This window comes from Panulirus ornatus, chromosome 47, assembly GCF_036320965.1.
Source record: "Panulirus ornatus isolate Po-2019 chromosome 47, ASM3632096v1, whole genome shotgun sequence".
NCBI lineage: Eukaryota > Metazoa > Arthropoda > Malacostraca > Decapoda > Palinuridae > Panulirus > Panulirus ornatus.
In genome coordinates, this window is record NC_092270.1 from 8,450,780 (window position 1) to 8,468,084 (window position 17,305).

Here is a 17,305-nt window from a genome sequence, read left to right on the forward strand (position 1 = left end):
GAAGGACCGTGTGGGCGGGCGTGGGGAGGGGGGCAGCGGTGGAGTCCGTGTGGAGCGCGGACTGACGGCAGCAGTAAGCAAATGTTTGACAGTCATTAGTATCGACGGTTTGGGGGGTAGTGCGTGGCGTGGCGGGTCGTGCGTCACCCGCACCTTAACCCCCCCCCACCCCCAACCCCCCCACACACACAACGACGACGACGACCCCCCTTCCCACTTCGTCCCACCTCGTCCCTCCTTGTTCAGAGTCCGGCACTTAAGGGGAAGTGGGAGGTGGGGGTTGCACTGTGGTCAAGGGTAGATAGGTCGGGCCTCGCGTGTGTTTTTGACTCATAACTGTCTCGTGTCAGTGGGACCCCCTGTGTACATCACCTCATGACTCTCATGTCAGTGGGACTCCCTGTGTGTACATCACCTCATGACTGCCTCATGTCAGTGGGACTCCCCCTGTGTACATCACCTCATGACTGCCTCATGTCAGTGGGACTCCTTGTGTGTACATCACCTCATGACTGCCTCATGTCAGTGGGACCCCTTGTGTGTACATCAACTCATGACTGCCTCATGTCAGTGGGACTCCCCCTGTGTACATCACCTCATGACTGCCTCATGTCAGTGGGACCCCTTGTGTGTACATCAACTCATGACTGCCTCATGTCAGTGGGACTCCCCCTGTGTACATCACCTCATGACTGCCTCATGTCAGTGGGACCCCTTGTGTGTACATCAACTCATGACTGCCTCATGTCAGTGGGACTCCCTATGTAGATCACCTCATGACTGCTCATGTCAGTGGGACCCCTTGTGTGTACATCAACTCATGACCCTCATATCTGTGGGACCCCCTGTGTGTACATCACCTCATGACTGCCTCATGTCAGTGGGACCCCTTGTGTGTACATCACCTCATGACCCTCATATCTGTGGGACCCCCTGTGTGTACATCACCTCATGACTGCCTCATGTCAGTGGGACCCCCCCTGTGTGTACGTCACCTCATGACTGCCTCGTATGAGTGGGATCCACTGTGTGTAGATCTGAGTGCCTCATATCAGGTGGACTCTGTGTGTGTGTGTGTGTGTGTGTGTGTGTGTGTGTGTGTGTGTGTGAGCAGGTCCACACCTGACCTTCGCTTCAATCACTAGTGTTTGTGAGATGGTCTGGTTGAGCTCAGAAATGATTTTGGGGTGCTGTAGGGGGTTGATGTTTATAAACCGATGCTCTCCAGGTATTTCGGAACCATTTCTCACCGTGACCAGGACCTGTAGGATTATAAAGGACGGCGGGGCCGTTAGAAATAGCATAAATCCCGAGCGCTTCGAATCACTTTGGTTGGCGAATTAGCTGTCAGGTGGCAGCCACAGACACTCAGTAGAGACGGTAACATGTGCTTTAAGACATGTGCGTAGGCCAATACAGACTGTAACAGATGCTTAAGACATGCGCTCCGGTGTTTTCCGATGTTTGCTAGAAAGTTTGGTCTGTGATCTCGCAAAGAAAAGCGAGTCATTTTAATCAGAGGGACGAATGATGGCGTTGGTGGCTGCCATTGGTGTAGCTAGGTGTGTCGGCTCAGTGGTGGTATGGTTGGGGTGCTGTGATAGAGAGAGGTTCCATACCTGAGGGAGGGGAAATGTCAGTAAGTGGGGGGTTGGTGTGGTTGGCAGGGCTTGGCACCTGTGTTGACTCCGGTAGCCACCACACGGAGCGAGGCAGGTCATCACCGGGACGACAATGCCTCCTGCTGGTGTTTGTGTGTGGCGGGACAGTGGTGGGACGACGGTTCCCCCCCTGCCGCTGGTAATGGGTGGCCAGGTGTAGCAGGCAGGAGGACGAAGACTTTGTCCATGCCCATTTGTACTGTACGTGGAGGGATTGTGACACGCGCGGGGGGACCCCGTCAATTAAGCTTTCTTAAACGACTTTGGAGTTTGTTTAAGGTCCTCCATGTAAGCTGAGGCACCTTTTTTTTTTCCACATCCCCTCGTGACTTTGGCACTAAGTCGTCCACATTCAGGTTGGAGGAGAATCCTTTTTTGGCAAGTCGTTTGCGTTGGTGAGAAGAGGATCGGTCCAGTACAGATCCCACTGTGGCACGCCTGTGATCATCACCTCAGTGTGATACGAAAAGATGCCACGGACATGCGTCCTCTGGTTCCTCCCGCTGAGGTGACAGTGTGTCCATGGTGCTATTCTCTCCCTTATTCCTCGCTGTGTACTTGCCTGTCTGTACGGGAAGGGGAGTTTTACACTCGTTGGGGGGCCGCCCCTCATGTCTTGAATTGTCTCCGCTATCACAGAACTGTTTAAAATTCTGTATGCTGTTCGCACTTGACTGTGAACACACTTGTGTGTTTCATTCACGTAGGAGTCCTCGCCGTCGGGCTAGTCTTCGACACGGACTGAGAAGAGCAGTGGTCCCGGAGCAGAACCCCCCAGCACGCCGCTGGCGACCGCAGTCCCCCCTTCGATCAAGCCCCATCTGACGCGCCCTATTTATTCCCATCGACTAAGATCATCTTTATCCACGAATGAAATTTTCCCTTCACTCCGGCTTGGTGAATCAGACTCCATAATCAGCCTCCCCCCCGATGTGGTACAGTGTTACCTGTTTTCTGCCTCCTCACTTGCAGACAGTCGAGCTCGCCTTTCTCTTCTGTCGAGAACGGAACCCTTGCAGAAACCCGAAGTCTTTTAAGATGTTCTTTTACACTTGGCCTCCTCTACCTAAAAAAAGAAGTGTTGTCTGACACTCAGAGGTCATTTTTCCCTGTGAGTCAGAGAGAGAGAGAGAGAGAGAGAGAGAGAGAGAGAGAGAGAGAGAGAGAGAGGAGGGGGGGGGGAGGAGAAGAGATTATGATGGAGGAAGGGTGAGGTGGAGGAGTGAGAACGCCAGAGAGTTTAGTATGCTGCGTCGAGTGTGAGCGGGTGTCCACCCTGAACCGCCCCCTCTGTGCTCCCGGCGTGCCGTGCCCGGGCCGTCTGTAGTAGATGGTGTAATGCCACAAGCTGAGCCCCTGGAGACTTTAGAGCATTACCTGACCCACCTCCCGCTCACCACAGCTGCTGCACTACCTGGTAAAGGGGTTGGGTGTGTGTGTGTGTGTGTCACCGAGTGAGGATACTTCGGGGGGTTCTTCAGCCCACTTCGGAAGGTTGGGGAGGGGTCGGCGAGGCAGGTGAGGAACACAAGGGAGGAGGGAGGGCCGGCCGGGCGGCGGCCGACGCCGGTACAGGAGGAGGGAGGGAGAGGCGTTTGTTTTGGTCAGTGGTTGGTGGGGGTCGCCATAGCAACGGGTAAACAATGTGGCGACAATTATGCTTGTGCCACGTGCCGCAGTGCTGGCCTGACCCCCACCCACCACTCCTCCTCGACCCTCCCTCCCTCCCCAGGCTCACCATGGGCTAGCATGACCCACGCCGGACCCCAAGGCACTGGTGGCAAGCTTTGGGTGCCCCCTTCCCCCTGTTCCCGGGGTTAGGGGGGTGAGTGACATAGCTGGGGGTCATTGGTCGGGTTGGAGGGGGGGAGGACGGAGGGTCAGGTGGGCCCTGGCTAGGCCAAAGGTTGGGGTGGGGGGGAAAAGTGGGGTGGGGGGGGGGAGCATAACTTGGACCAATCAGGTGTGGCCGTGTGGTAGAAAGGGGGGGGGGGCAAGACACCCCCCCCCCCCCTGGTGGCGCCATGGTGGCACCAGCACACACCAGCACAACCCTCACCACCACCACCCGACGCGCCGCCCGTCACCACCCCAGGCCGCCCACACTCCCGCCCATCACGCCCACCAACTGCCCTGGCCGCGGCCAGGTCCAGCGTGAGTGTTGTGACAGACGCCCCGTGGACGCAGAGACGACGCCCTTAGTAGACCTGTGTCAGGCAGGAAGACCTCCGCCTCATCATTGATCTGGGGAATTGTAATTGTATGTGGTTAGTGTTGTGGTAAGCTGGTCGTGTGGTGAGGGCCCAGTCCTGGGCTGTAGTGTGGTGCAGGTGGAGTTTTGGGCCGTGGTGTGGTGGGTAAGTGGGTGCAGGTGGAGGGTTGAGGCGTCGTAGCGTGCGTTGCTGGCGTGCAGTACAGGTGGAGGACCACCAAGTGTTGGTCAAGAAGGGATCCACCAGCGGTGGGGGTCACTTGGGCTGCTGCACTGCCCCACGCCGCCTCACTGCCGCTGCTCCTCCCTCCCTCGCCGCACCGCGCCGCCCACCCGTCCTCCCGCTGCCGCCACACGCCCTCAGGCAGGCCGCCCACACCATGGAGGAGCCCCAGCCCTCTGAATCTAACGAAGGTAATGGCCAGCAGTGCGACCAACCCACCCACCCACCAACCCACCGACTTGACCGATCCAAGACTCCTCCCTCTGTCCCTGCTTACATAATACCGCCGGTATCGACCCCGTCTGGGATCGTTATCTCCTGACCTGGGCACCACACACACCCTGACTTAGGTTGACCCAGGGTCGTGACCTGACCGGACTAGTGTACGTAAACCCCAGGCTCCTGCCGCTGGCCAGGCCTGGGGGAATGTTGCGATGTCGTGCGAGGTACCATCAGTCGAGCGCGGGCAGGCGACCCACCTGCCGACACCGCTGCCCTCCTCCACTCCCACTGTACGTGGCTTCCTCTCCTCGAAGTTCTTTCCTCCGTGGATGGCCGTAGGGGCCGTAACGACGATGGCTCCATGTGTGGGTGTGTGTTTGTGTGTGACGGGAGCCGTTGTCGCTCTTGGGCACCGGGGAGACCTTCCTCCAGACCCCAGTCGACACACAGTTTATTGTTGCTCCTTGGCTGGTGTTGTGAGTGTGGCTCCAGCGGTGCCACCATCTCACACGTCTTCTGCTGCTGCCTGGCGCGATAACGCAGATGGCCTGTGCCCTCACTCGGCCCAGGTGTCCCTCCGCTGATACGTATTTTTCTGTAGCATGTGTTTTGCTCACCGTCCGTCGGAGTGGAGACAGTGTCGAGTGAGAACGGGTTCTTGCGGCGTGGGACGTCTTGAGGTAATAACTCCCGACGTGGCTCCTGCAGGCTACAGGTGCCCCGCCGACGTCTCCCTCACCCGTTCCTTCCATTCCCAGATGACCCCCCGCGACTACCGCCCCTCCTCCTGTTTTCCCCAGACCCAAGACCCGGCAGGCACCCCCGGGCCGGTAGACCCCTTGGAGGGCCGTGCCGTATGACGGTAGGTAGCCATGGAGGAGCCCCAGCCCTGGGTCTGAGACGGCCTCAGACCCACCACTCAAGGTGATCAGTTCAGCCCAGCGGTGGTGGAGGAGGGCGTCTCGGCGGCGTCTGCCCTGCCCTACGTAACCGGAACCCTCCTCCTCCTCCTGCGGGCCGATCGGGCTGCCCTTGCCCCTCGACGCTCGCACGATAAACCTCCGCCCGTTCATCAGTGGGTGGGACGCTGTTTTATGTTAGGGCGAGTCTAGGAGAGCAGGTATGGTGGTGGGCGTGGCGTGCCGGAGATATTGTGAGTGCTGTAGGAAGTATGGTGAGTGTAGTGTAGCATGTATGGCACCTGTTGTGTATGAGGTAGGATGAACGTGATGCACAGTGCATGGTGAGTGTGGCGTGTGAGAGGTGGTGTTTACCCGTTACGTCTTTGTTGACCAGGAGGCACCTGACCTGGCTGGCCTCATGCTGTGGCTGTCGTTGTCTTTTGAGCCGGAAGGGCAACTCACAACTCACCCGCCCAGTAACCCACCAAACCCCCAACCCCCCGTCAAACCAACCAGCACATATTGGACCTGTTCAGTGTTGGCTGGCCCACGCCCCCCTTCCTCTCTTGACCCAACGCCTTCCCTCCCTCATTACCTCAAATGCTATGGTCACCCTTTTTAATATTATTATATTTTTTTTCTCTCTTTGGTTCACACATCACCCACCTCCCTACCTGTTGTATTGACCTCGCCCGAGAACATTGGCAGAGCGTCGTGACCTTGCGTGACCTCATGTGTTCCCCCGGCCATTCCCTGTCTCTCTCCGTCAACAGATCACTTGTGACACGATTTTCCTCATATAATTTTTTTTGAAGTGTTTTGAGTCCCCTTGTTGTTTCCAACCATTGCTGTGCAAGAACTCTTCTCTCTCTCTTTTGTTGTGGTTATATATATATAATGTAATGTACCTGTATGTCATCATTATACTGTGTTTGGTGGAGCGGTGTTGACGGGGAACAGTGGTAGTGTGTGTTCCCTTCCCCCTCCCTCGTCTTCGTCAGGAGAGACTGACCCTCCCGTGTTGTTTGTGTTGCAGGGATGAAGCGGATGTCGGAGATGGACTCAGGAGAGACACCACTGAAGCGCCCTCGCCCAGCCGGCGACACCGAGCTTAGGCTCCTCATCCAGAGCAAGGTGGGTACACTGTGTGGGGACTGTCCGGGTACACTGTGTGGGGACTGTACGGGTACACTGTGTGGGGACTGTACGGGTACACTGTGTGGGGACTGTACGGGTACACTGTGTGGGGACTGTCCGGGTACAGTGTATGGGGACGGTGTGGGTACACTGTGTAGGGACGGTCCAGGTACACTGTGTGGGGTCTGTCTGGGTACACTGTGTGGGGACGGTCCGGGTACACTGTGTGGGGTCTGTCTGGGTACACTGTGTGGGGACTGTCTGGGTACACCGTGTGGGGACTGTCCGGGTGCACTGTGTGGGGACTGTCCAGGTATACTGTGTGGGGACTGTCTGGTTACACTGTGTGGGGACTGTCTGGATACCCTGTGTGGGGGACTCTGGTTACACCGTGTGGGGACTATCTGGGTACAGTTTGTGGGAACTGTCTGGGTACACCGTGTGGGGACTGTCTGGGTACACTGTGTGGGGACTGTCTATGTACACTGTGTGGGGACTGTCTGGGTACACTGTGTGAGGACTGTCTGGGTACACTGTGTGGGGACTGTCGGTGCACTGTGTGGGAACTGTCTGGGTACAGTGTGTGGGGACTGTCTGGTTACACTGCGTCGGGACTGTCTGGGCACACTTGTGGGGACTGTCTGGGTACACTGCGTGGGAACTGTCTGGGTACACTGTGTGGGGACTGTTTGGGGACTGTCTGGTTATACTGTGTGGGAACTGTCTGGGTACACTGTGTGGGGACTGTCTGGGTACACTGCGTCGGGACTGTCTGGGCACACTTGTGGGGACTGTTTGGGTACACTGCGTGGGGACTGTCTGGGTACACTGTGTGTGGACTGCCTGGGTACACTCTGTGAGGACTGTCTGGGTACACTGTTTGGGGACTGCCTGGGTACTTTGTGTGGGGACTGTCTGGGGTACTGGCGTAAGGGAGGTCTGTATGGGGTATTGGTGAGGGGCTGTCGGGTACTGGTGAGGGGCTGTATGGGGTACTGGTAAGGGACTGTGTGGGGTACTGGTAAGGGGCTGTATGGGGTACTGGTGAGGGGCTGTATGGGGTACTGGTGAGGGGCTGTATGGGGTACTGGTGAGGAGCTGTATGGGGTACTGGTGAGGGGCTGTATGGGGTACTGGTGAGGAGCTATATGGGGTACTGGTGAGGGGCTGTATGGGGTACTGGTGAGGGGCTGTATGGGGTACTGGTGAGGAGCTGTATGGGGTACTGGTGAGGAGCTGTATGGGGTACTGGTGAGGAGCTGTATGGGGTACTGGTGAGGAGCTGTATGGGGTACTGGTAAGGGGCTGTATGGGGTACTGGTGAGGAGCTGTATGGGGTACTGGTGAGGAGCTATATGGGGTACTGGTGAGGGGCTGTATGGGGTACTGGTGAGGAGCTGTATGGGGTACTGGTAAGGGGGCTGTATGGGGTACTGGTGAGGGGGCTGTGTGGGGTAATGGTGAGGGGGCTGTATGGAGTACTGGTGAGGGGCTGTATGGGGCACTGGTGAGGAGCTGTATGGGGACTAGTGAGGGGGCTGTGTGGGTAATGGTGAGGGGGCTATATGGAGTACTGGTGAGGGGCTGTATGGGGTACTAGTGAGGAGCTGTATGGGGACTAGTGAGGGGGCTGTATGGGGTACTGGAGAGGAGCTATATGGGGTACTGGTGAGGGGGCTGTGTGGGGTAATGGTGAGGGGGCTGTGTGGGGCACTGGTGAGGAGGGGGGGACTGCATGAGATACTGATGGGGACTGGTAAGGACTATGTGGAGCACAGATGGGGACCTTCTGGGGCACAGGTGGGGACCTTCTGGAGCACTGTTGGGGACCGTCTGGGGGCACGCTGGTGGAGACACTCTTGGGCACCGATGGGAGGGACGACTCGGAAGCAGGTTTGGTGACACAGTCCGGGGGCACCCCAGGGTGGTGGTGAGGGTGTCTGCCCGCCGGTGGACTGGAAGGTGGCAGCAGCAGCAGCAGCGCTACAGGGCTCCGTGGTCGTGGCCGATGATCACCTCGGCCGTTAAGGGAGGACTGCAGAGGCGGAGAGAGAGAGAGAGAGAGAGAGAGGCACGAGTGCCCAGGGTAGCCTCGCGAATGTAAGTCCATTTTGCTTTAGCAGGCAGGCTTTTGTGGAGGACTGTAAAGTACCCCCTGAAAATGGACACTTGAGGGAAGGTAGTCAAGAGGAGACGCCTCGACCTCGGCCTCGAGCCGCCCCAGGAAATGGTACATGGCGTTGACGGTAGCCGTATGGACACACCGGGTGCTGTATAGTGGAGAGAGTTTCCAAACGGTCACGTAACTTCAAACGCCTTCTAGACTCGCTAGGATGTGCTGGTTACGTGGTGACCTGCGGTCGTCCGCGGGCCTCCAACAGCCTGACGGAGGAAACGAGCGGGCCAGGCAATGAACTGCCCCCCAGCAGGCCAGAGAGAGGTGGAGTAGTTGTAGTAGCGTTTCAGTCTAAAGTTGTGGCTTACATTTGCTGCCATTTGTGTCTTAGTGGTCTCCAGCCTAAGGTCTGCGCATGCGTAGGACACACCATACCAGCAGCTTTCGTCCTACACTCTCGTGCGTGGGCAGGTAAATCACACACACACACACACACACACACACACACACACACACATAACACATGATTCAGGAATATGACGGTAGCCATCGGGAAAATGAAACTCAAGGATCCGAGCGCCTTCGGGATATCCCACGTCTTGGAGGGACGCGCCCCTTGTAGATGTGTAGTGCCACGAAAACGCCGGGATCTTCGTGATTTCGTTCTTCGTGTTTTCGCTTTCCCATTGACCCCCAGGCATTAGTCGTGCTCGTGTTTAGACGTGGATATATATCCTATTTTAGTGTATGTGATTTTAGTCTCGAGATGAGATTACTAGCCAAATTTAGATACGAGAGTTAGGACGTAAGTCATATATATCTAGGAAACAAGACACTTTCGATTACTTATCTGATGCCTAGGTTGTGGGGTACGTGGCTTGATTTGCCTCTGATGTGCGCAGTTGGATGTGTGGCTTGGCTTCCCCCCGTATGGTGGTGCCTCGCCCTTTTCTAAGGCTCAGAGCGCCTCATAGTGACCCTCAGATGAGGCCTGAGAGTCATTGTGACTCAGTTGGATCGAGGAGGACTTTATCCATCGTTGTGGGGGTTCGGGGTTGTGCAGTGCTTGTGCTTGAGATTCGCTGTTGGCACGGGTTTGCCTTCGTCAGCAGGGAGCCGAGCCCAGGGCGCTGTTGGCACGGGCTTTCCTTCGTCAGCAGGGAATTATGCTTATGGTGCCGTTGGCACGGGTTTACCTTCGTCAGTAGGGCACAGTGCTCAGGGGCACTGTTGGCACGGGCTTGCTTTCGTCAGCAGGGAGCAGTGCCCAGGGCGCTGTTGGCACGGGTTTGCCTTCGTCAGCAGGGAGCAGTGCTCAGGGCGCTGTTGGCACGGGTTTACCTTCGTTCAGAAGGGCACAGTGCTCAGGGGCACTGATGGCACGGGTTTGCCTTCGTCATCAGTGCTCAAGTCAGTTCCCCGTCCACTCGCTGAGATGGACTTGACTACCAGTTCTTGTCCAAAGTCTGGTCGTCGACCCCCAGGAGTACGTCGTGTTATATCGTCGTGCTTGGGAGGTGTGGGGATGGGTTAGGTATAACCGAACATATCCAAGCCATAACGTATCATTTGAGGTGGAGGCTTCGTGGGGGCCCCGAGGGCTACGGCTCCCAAGAGCTCGGTCGACCAACGACCCGAGTGAGCTGCAGCGAGCTGTGGACCAGTCCTGGCTGTTGGGGGAGGGGGGAGAGGCGCGGCAGACCCCGACGAAGACCACGGCATCAGGTATTCTCGACCAGGTAGCGGCTACGGACGAGAGGTTCAGTGACCAGTGCTTGGGGGGGGGGGGGGGGGTGGCGAATACTCTGAGAATGGGAGACCGAGCAAAGATATTTTACTGGTAGCTCAAACTGTGGCGAAGATGAGGGCTTTGCCGTAGCTACTGAAGACGACTCTGTAAATATTAGCAAAATTACGAACCGAATCTTGCGTACTAGTACTCCAGAACTGTATGGTGAACAAGCTGCACTTCAGCTAATTGAGGAGTCTCATTGAAGTAGACATTTACAGTCTACTTCTCAGTATTCCAAGAGTGCAGTGCGAGACACGTCGCACTATCCTCCATTTCTATCCCGTGGTTCAGAAACTCCAAATAGATAATGGACTGTTAAGAATCCACTCAAAGCATGAGACATGCAGACCTCTGGTGGTGTACATGTTGTTGTCAGCGATAAATAACCAGTTACGGAGTCTCAAACAACTATTATTTAGTAATTTGTGCAAAGGAGATATACCTCTTCTATCAGAATAAATAGAATTGTGTAAATGGTAAGGTAAATGGGACTTCGAAGCTCCCTTCCACCCAGAAATGCAGTGGGTAAAGAAAGGTGTTTGTGTATTGGCCCTCCTCCTCCTCCTCCGCCTCCAACAGTCATCGCCATTTTGAGGCAGTTCTTTGTCGACCGAGGGGCCGGTCATACGGTCACCCGTGGTCGCGTGATACAGGGGAGACCTGGGGCCCTAGTACGTGACACCTGGCATTGCAGTATGACTGTGGAATATGACCCAGTGAAACCTTGAATATACGCGAGTCTCATGTCTCAATGTGAATCATGTGATGACAGTGGAAGGATGTAAAGCACTGAAGAATTTTTAGAACCGTGATGGTATAGTAAATAGACAGGTATATGATTCCGTGTGGTTTTTAAGGTTTGAGGTATCTTTTTGGTGGCCAAAAAAAGAAAAGGGCCCGAATAACCTTTAGGTGGTAGTGTTAGATTCCCCAGAAGCCCCTCACTGTGGTCAGTGGCAGCGGCAGGCCAGCCAGCAGCAGTGTGTTCATGATCTGTGTGTGTGTGTGTGTGTGTGTGTGTCGGCTTGCAGCCGAGGAGGCGTGTGTGTCCGGGGGCTACCCGCCACGGAGTGTCATTGCTGAAGTATAGCCATCCTCCACCTCGTTCTGTGGCTTGTGGAGCTGTAGGCACTTCCACCTTGTGTGGGAAGGAGGGATATATAGTGGGTAACGTGTAGTAGCACTCAGGGAGATGTAAGACCATTGCTCCCCAGCTGTGATAGCGCCTGACGGCACCCGTTTTGATCAGCAGTTAACATAGCCACTGTGTTGTGATTTAGAGGCTCAGAGATTTTGTCTGAAAATAACTGAATATAATAAACTGTCCTCGCCCATGGGTATAGCACTCGTGAATCTAGAAGGTTTGGGATGGGTTTATGCCGTCTCGGAAGGAGAGGTCAAGAGGAGGTAGACTCGGTAGACCTGGTCAGGTTGTGGCTGGCGTGAGTTCCGTTGAACCACGTCACCACGTCACCTCCACCACCACCACGTCATTTGTCGATACTGAGGGGGAGGAGGGGTGGTGGGGGTGGTGGGTTGCTCGTCGAGTGTGGTATAGGTGAAGTCGGCCGCGCCGGTCCGCCCCGCGCCCTCATATTGTGCATGCAATCTGAATTTCATCTCTTTTTAAAAAGTTTGGACCAAATATGTAAAACTGGTGGCCAGAGGCCTGGAGTGAGCCGGGTAGATCAAGGTGGAAAGTTGGAGTGAGCAGCTATCCTGATGGTTTTTGAGCGGCGTCTGGGAGGGGGGGGGGGCCTCTGCCAGGAGGCCTCCGCCACCTACTGCCCCTGCTACAGGAGCACTCCTGCCGCCGCACACGGGCATGGCGCATTCCACCTCCCGATGCCTAGGGGGAAGAGCCTGCCTTCTTCTGCTGTACACAGACTCGTCCGGGGTGTTTCTGCGAGGTGGTTTACCAATCTGTATGTTATGGCAGACTTCGTGAGAGCAACACTCGTGGGGCCCTTGTATGTGTGCGTAAGGTCGCCCATGTGTTGCCTAGCCCCCGTCAGCCGCATAATGCCTTAGTGCGCTAGGCGTGGAGGAGGAGAGAGACGCCCCTCTGCCCAGCGAGGGTGGGTGGAGAACTGCTCCCCTTGGCCTGACCTAGGGTTTAAGGTGGGGAGCCGCCCCTCTGCCCTAGGGGAAGGCTTGGGCGAGTCGCCCACTTGGCCTTGGGAATGGCTAGGGAGGAGCCATCCCCCTTAGCCAAAGGGAGGGGAAGACTGGCGCTCATAACCTGGGGGGGTAAGTCATGGGTAATGGCCAAACCATTGTTCCAGCGAGTATGGAGGAGGTGGATGTCACATAACTGGCCAGAGGTACGGCAGAGGGAAGTGTGTGGAAGGGACCTCCGGCCAACCAGCTCGCCCGCCCGCCCGACCACCACCCCACCATCAAACCCATGCTGCGCCCATACCTTTCCCCCTCGGTGAGTTTTGCACGGCCAGGGGAGGTGGAGCAAAGGGGCCAGGTGTGTGCATTCGTCACCCAGCCTCGTGTCATTGTTATGGGTTTAGGCATTTGTTGGTTAGAGCGAGACGTGTTTGTGGCGGTGTTACCAGATTCCCTCGGCGTGTGGTTAGGCCCCCGCATGAAAAGAGGCCTTCGGGGAGGTTGTATGTTCACGACGAATCCGCACCGAAGGAGTCCATCCTTTCCCTGCTGATGATTGTAGCGAAGCCTTCTATTTGCTGGGAAGCTCCCTGGGGAAGGGGTCTTAAAAGTACACGATGGTGATATGCTTATAACCTCAGCATGTTGGTGTGAAGTTTTTGTGGCGTTGAACCACACCTTGCCACAAGGGATCTGTGGTGTGGGTCATGTGAGGTTTTCATGAATTCGTATCACACGACATACATTTCAGACCCGTTATATTGAGGCATGATGGCAGAGCGATCGTCGGGAGGGTGGTACTCGTGTTTGTGTAGGTCCCTAGCAAGGCCCATTGCGTTGTGTGTGTGTGGCTGGTGCTGTCACCACAGTTCGTCACCACCAGACAGTCTAGCGTTGAAGCAGACATCATCCATTCAGTACCACAGGTGTGTTGTACTCACGTAGTGCGTCAGTGTATGCTCTGGATGGAGTGTTGTTAGTCGTGGGGTGTTCGTCACAAGAATAGACCACAGAACACTACGTGCTCGCCCCTGAACTGTGGGCGCTCTGGCGCAGCACGACCGCCTGGTACAGTGGTTGTTCTCCGAGCGCCATTGGTCTCAGGTTGGCCGCATATCGGACTGTTATGAACCCCCCTTTATACAGTCCCATGACTTGGTCCTCTACCTTGGACGGATGTGAAGGGCTGTCAGGACCGTAACCCACCCACCACTCCCCTTCAGTAGCATATGTGTCAGTGACCTACTGCGGCTTCCCACTCATAAGAAAGAGTAGAGATGAATGGACAGTCCACCCCTCACCATGACCCGTACATCCTTTTAAGTTGTGTATTTCACACATACCTTGTCTGTGTGTGGTTAGCTTCGTGGCCTGATGGGCGGCCGACGGTGCGTCCCTCCCTTGTGGGTTGGTTTGGAACAGGCGGCGCCGCCCAACACACGCTGCTGTACCTCCCCGGACGGCGTCTTGTGTCATTCATCATCCTTCTGGGACCACGAGAAAACTTTCCGAAAGAACGCGCCTCCCGTGCTGTCAAGTGCGGAGGCCAGGTGGTGTGACGTAGAGGGGGAGGAGGTTGTCGCAGCTCGCTGCACCTGTGCAACACCGTCTTGGGCAACAATTAACCTCCTTGGCAGCAGGAAGGGCGTCAAGTGTTGTTTAGAAGGATCGAAAGAGGGTTTGTTTTTTTTCAGAGATGGGAGAATTCACGGGGCTCTTATGTGTGTGTCTTGGGGACGTGGGGAGGTGGGTGGGTGGATGGGGGACGGACGGTAGAACTATTGTTTGCGAGACAGTGGCTTCGGAATTTACGGGGAAGGGGTCTAGTGGAGGAGGGTTCAGGGGACGGACGGGACCAGACCGTGACAGGGGGGTCGACCCGCCTGCCTCTCCTTGTGATTGGCTAGAAGTCCTGGAAGGTGGGCTCCAAGATCGACCCCCCTCACTGGTGCTGTATATGGGACTCACTCGACACCTGAATGAACGACTGGCATGTTGGTCTCCTTATCAATATGTCACTTTGGGTAAGCCGGGCCGATTGTCGACACGGGGAGATACAAGAGAAAAATGACTTGGGAGAGAGGGAGAGCCCGCAGCTCTCTCTCTCTCTCTCTCTCTCTCTCTCTCTCTCTCTCTCTCTCTCTCTCTCTCTCTCTCTCTCTCTCTCTCTCACACACACACACACACACACACACACACACACACACACACACACACACACACACACACACACACACACACACACACACACACACACACACACACACATTCTCAGGTGCTCGTGTGTTGATATGTTCATTGCAGAGTAATACACTCTTCCTCCTCCAAATAAACATGTCATTCCAAAGTTATTGACAGATACTAGTGAATATATATGTATGGCCTATATGTATTTTGATGTATAACGAAATTTGTTGCACTGGTGTTTTATGATAACGTGTCATGGTTGACAGGGGTTAGTAGGGTCTGTAGGCCGTGCGAAGGAGTAATGAATAACGTTGTGTTGTTTTCATGTTGCAGGCTGCAGGCTCCGTGATCGGCAAGGGTGGCCAGAACATTTCCCGTTTACGCAGTGAGGTGCGTACCCCAAGGCCGGAGCTCGGCCCGCCGCAGACCCCCTCCTCCCCTCCCTCCCTCCTCCCTCTCTTTTTTTTTCTCTCTCTCTCACAATCTCCATCTGTCTATCTCTCTCTCTCTCTTTCCTTCTCTCCCTTCCTCACCACCTCTGTTACACACGCTCTCAATATAGCTTACTATTCCATGCTCTGGGAGTCTTGACACACCACTTTGGATTATTTTAGCATATATCACTATACATCTATTTCTGTTTTCTTTTGAGTCTTGTTTTTTAATTATATATATATTTTTTTTCCTTCTTAAGTTCAAGAAGATGGACACGCCAACATTTCTTCTTTTTTTTTATTTAAGTAACCAGAGGCACTGCTGTAAAAGCCAGTAGGTCGCTGCCGTCCAACCGCAGGCCAGTGTGAGGGAGTCTCCCTCACGTGCACACACATGCACACACATACACGCGCACGCACACACACACATAATACACACACACACACACACACACACACACCACTACCACCTTCCTGCTTCACTCACCCTCCTGCTCCTCACCACGTACTCACGCCTGTATATATATATATATATATATATATATATATATATATATATATATATATATATATATATATATATGCAGTGTTACGTGTGTGGCGAAGGCATGTGTGTGATGTGGGAAGACGTGGTTAAGCTGGCTGGTGGACGGTGGTCAAAAGTATAGTAGTAAGTCAGGTATGAACACATCACACACGCCTCCCTTCATATATATATATATATATATATATATATATATATATATATATATATATATATATATATTATATATGTATATATGACCTGTGCCGAGTGACTCTCAGACGTGGTGTCCTACTTCTCAGAGGTAGACCCGGGTCGCCAGGCTCCCGCCGGAGGCCGACCTCTCCTGCTGCCCCGGCCCCGGCCACCCACCACACAACACCCCCCCTCACTCCTGTAAAACACCCTCTCCCCTGGGAGGGGCAGCAGCAGAGAGCCTTAGGCCAGGCGGGTACTCTGTCGGTCCCTTAACCACCCCCCCTCCCCCCCCTTTCCCTCCCTCTTCTGTAGTGGGGTTGCGGGTGGGGGCGTGGGCGGATGGGCGAGCCAACTCTTCCCACTCCAAGGAAACCCGCCCCGCCTCTCGCCCCCCTCTCTCCAGCCCGACTAGAGAAATGGGAGGGTCGCCAACGTGTGCACACGCCCCCCCCCCTCCAAATCCACCCCGCCCCCCACCTAGCTAGTGCGCACAGTGGCACCATTAGCCTGCAAATGATTGTGTTTTATACTGATGATAATGACAAGATAAAAAAAAAGCTTAGGAGGTTACCATGTGAGTGCCAGTCTGTTAACTGGAGCCTTTTCTCCCCACCCTCTGCCCCTGCCACCGCGGCTGCCCCCGATGTGTCCCGCCAACGTCCGATTGGTCAATACCAACTTGTTTCTGACCAATCCCATGTTGGCCCCGCCCCCTCTCGACTGACTGACGGCCGTGGTCAACTCTGATTGGTTCATGTCCCGCCCAACCAACGTTACGCCCCTCCCCCTGAGCAGAATGCAGCCAGTATTACCGTGCCCGATTGCCCAGGCCCCGAACGGTAATTAGTTCTCTTTTACTGTTTTCTCGTTTTTGCCAAGAGTCTCAGTCGTCTGCAGGTAACGTGGCAAGCCCCACCCCCCTTGGCACCCTCGTCTCGGTCGCCTGTAGCCAAAGATGTGGCCACCACCGCCACCCAACCCACACACACACGATTTAAGGCCGTCTGTGGATCCTCTCTGTGTGTGTTTGTGTGTGTGTAGGTGTAGTGTGTGTGTGTGTGTGTGTGTGTGGAGGGCAGAGCACCGCCACCGCCACATCCTCACACACCACCACAACACTCACACTCACTCACACACACAGCGAGCATCGCTGACGACCGGTGGTGGTGGTGGCGGTGGTGGCTTCTGCTGGGCCAGATGAAGATGATGATGACTCGGTGGCGAGCCACGTTACCCATTCCAGTCGTCTGCAGACACACACACGATGTGGCAGGCCAGCCATATCGCAACAGTGGTGTTCTCAGCTCTCTCTCAAGGCCTGTGAGGATGTGCCCACTCTCCACAACGGCCAATACTACAACCACAACTCCCTGTATCGCCCCATGACATGATTAATATATATATATTATAAATATGGTGTCCACCCTTGAAAGGGGATATATATATCAATTTTTTTATGGTTTTTTATATATATATATATAGTAAAAGCAGGTTAGGCCTTTTATAGACAGTGTGTTTTTAGTAAACTCCAGCATTTTATCATTACTCTGGCCTTCCTGTTGTGTTTTATTATTTATTAA

General features: G+C 55.0%; 1 protein-coding gene across 14 annotated transcripts in view; it reads left to right on the forward strand.

Moving 5' to 3' along the window:
- LOC139763508 (heterogeneous nuclear ribonucleoprotein K-like) overlaps nt 1-17,305 on the forward strand; it is a 430,043-nt gene that overhangs the window by 329,359 nt on the left and 83,379 nt on the right. For 13 of the 14 annotated variants that reach the window (XR_011716173.1, XR_011716172.1, XR_011716174.1 and 10 more), the window contains 3 exons: nt 6,257-6,354; nt 14,904-14,960; nt 16,521-16,564. Coding sequence is in view for 9 of the 14 variants with exons in the window: in XM_071689654.1 (XP_071545755.1) it covers nt 6,257-6,354; nt 14,904-14,960; nt 16,521-16,564 (199 nt within the window). In the remaining 5 variants the exon portion in view is untranslated. Of the gene's footprint in view, nt 1-3,670; nt 3,816-6,256; nt 6,355-14,903; nt 14,961-16,520; nt 16,565-17,305 lie in introns of those variants that run through there. The other variant, XM_071689657.1, reaches the window with a different exon arrangement.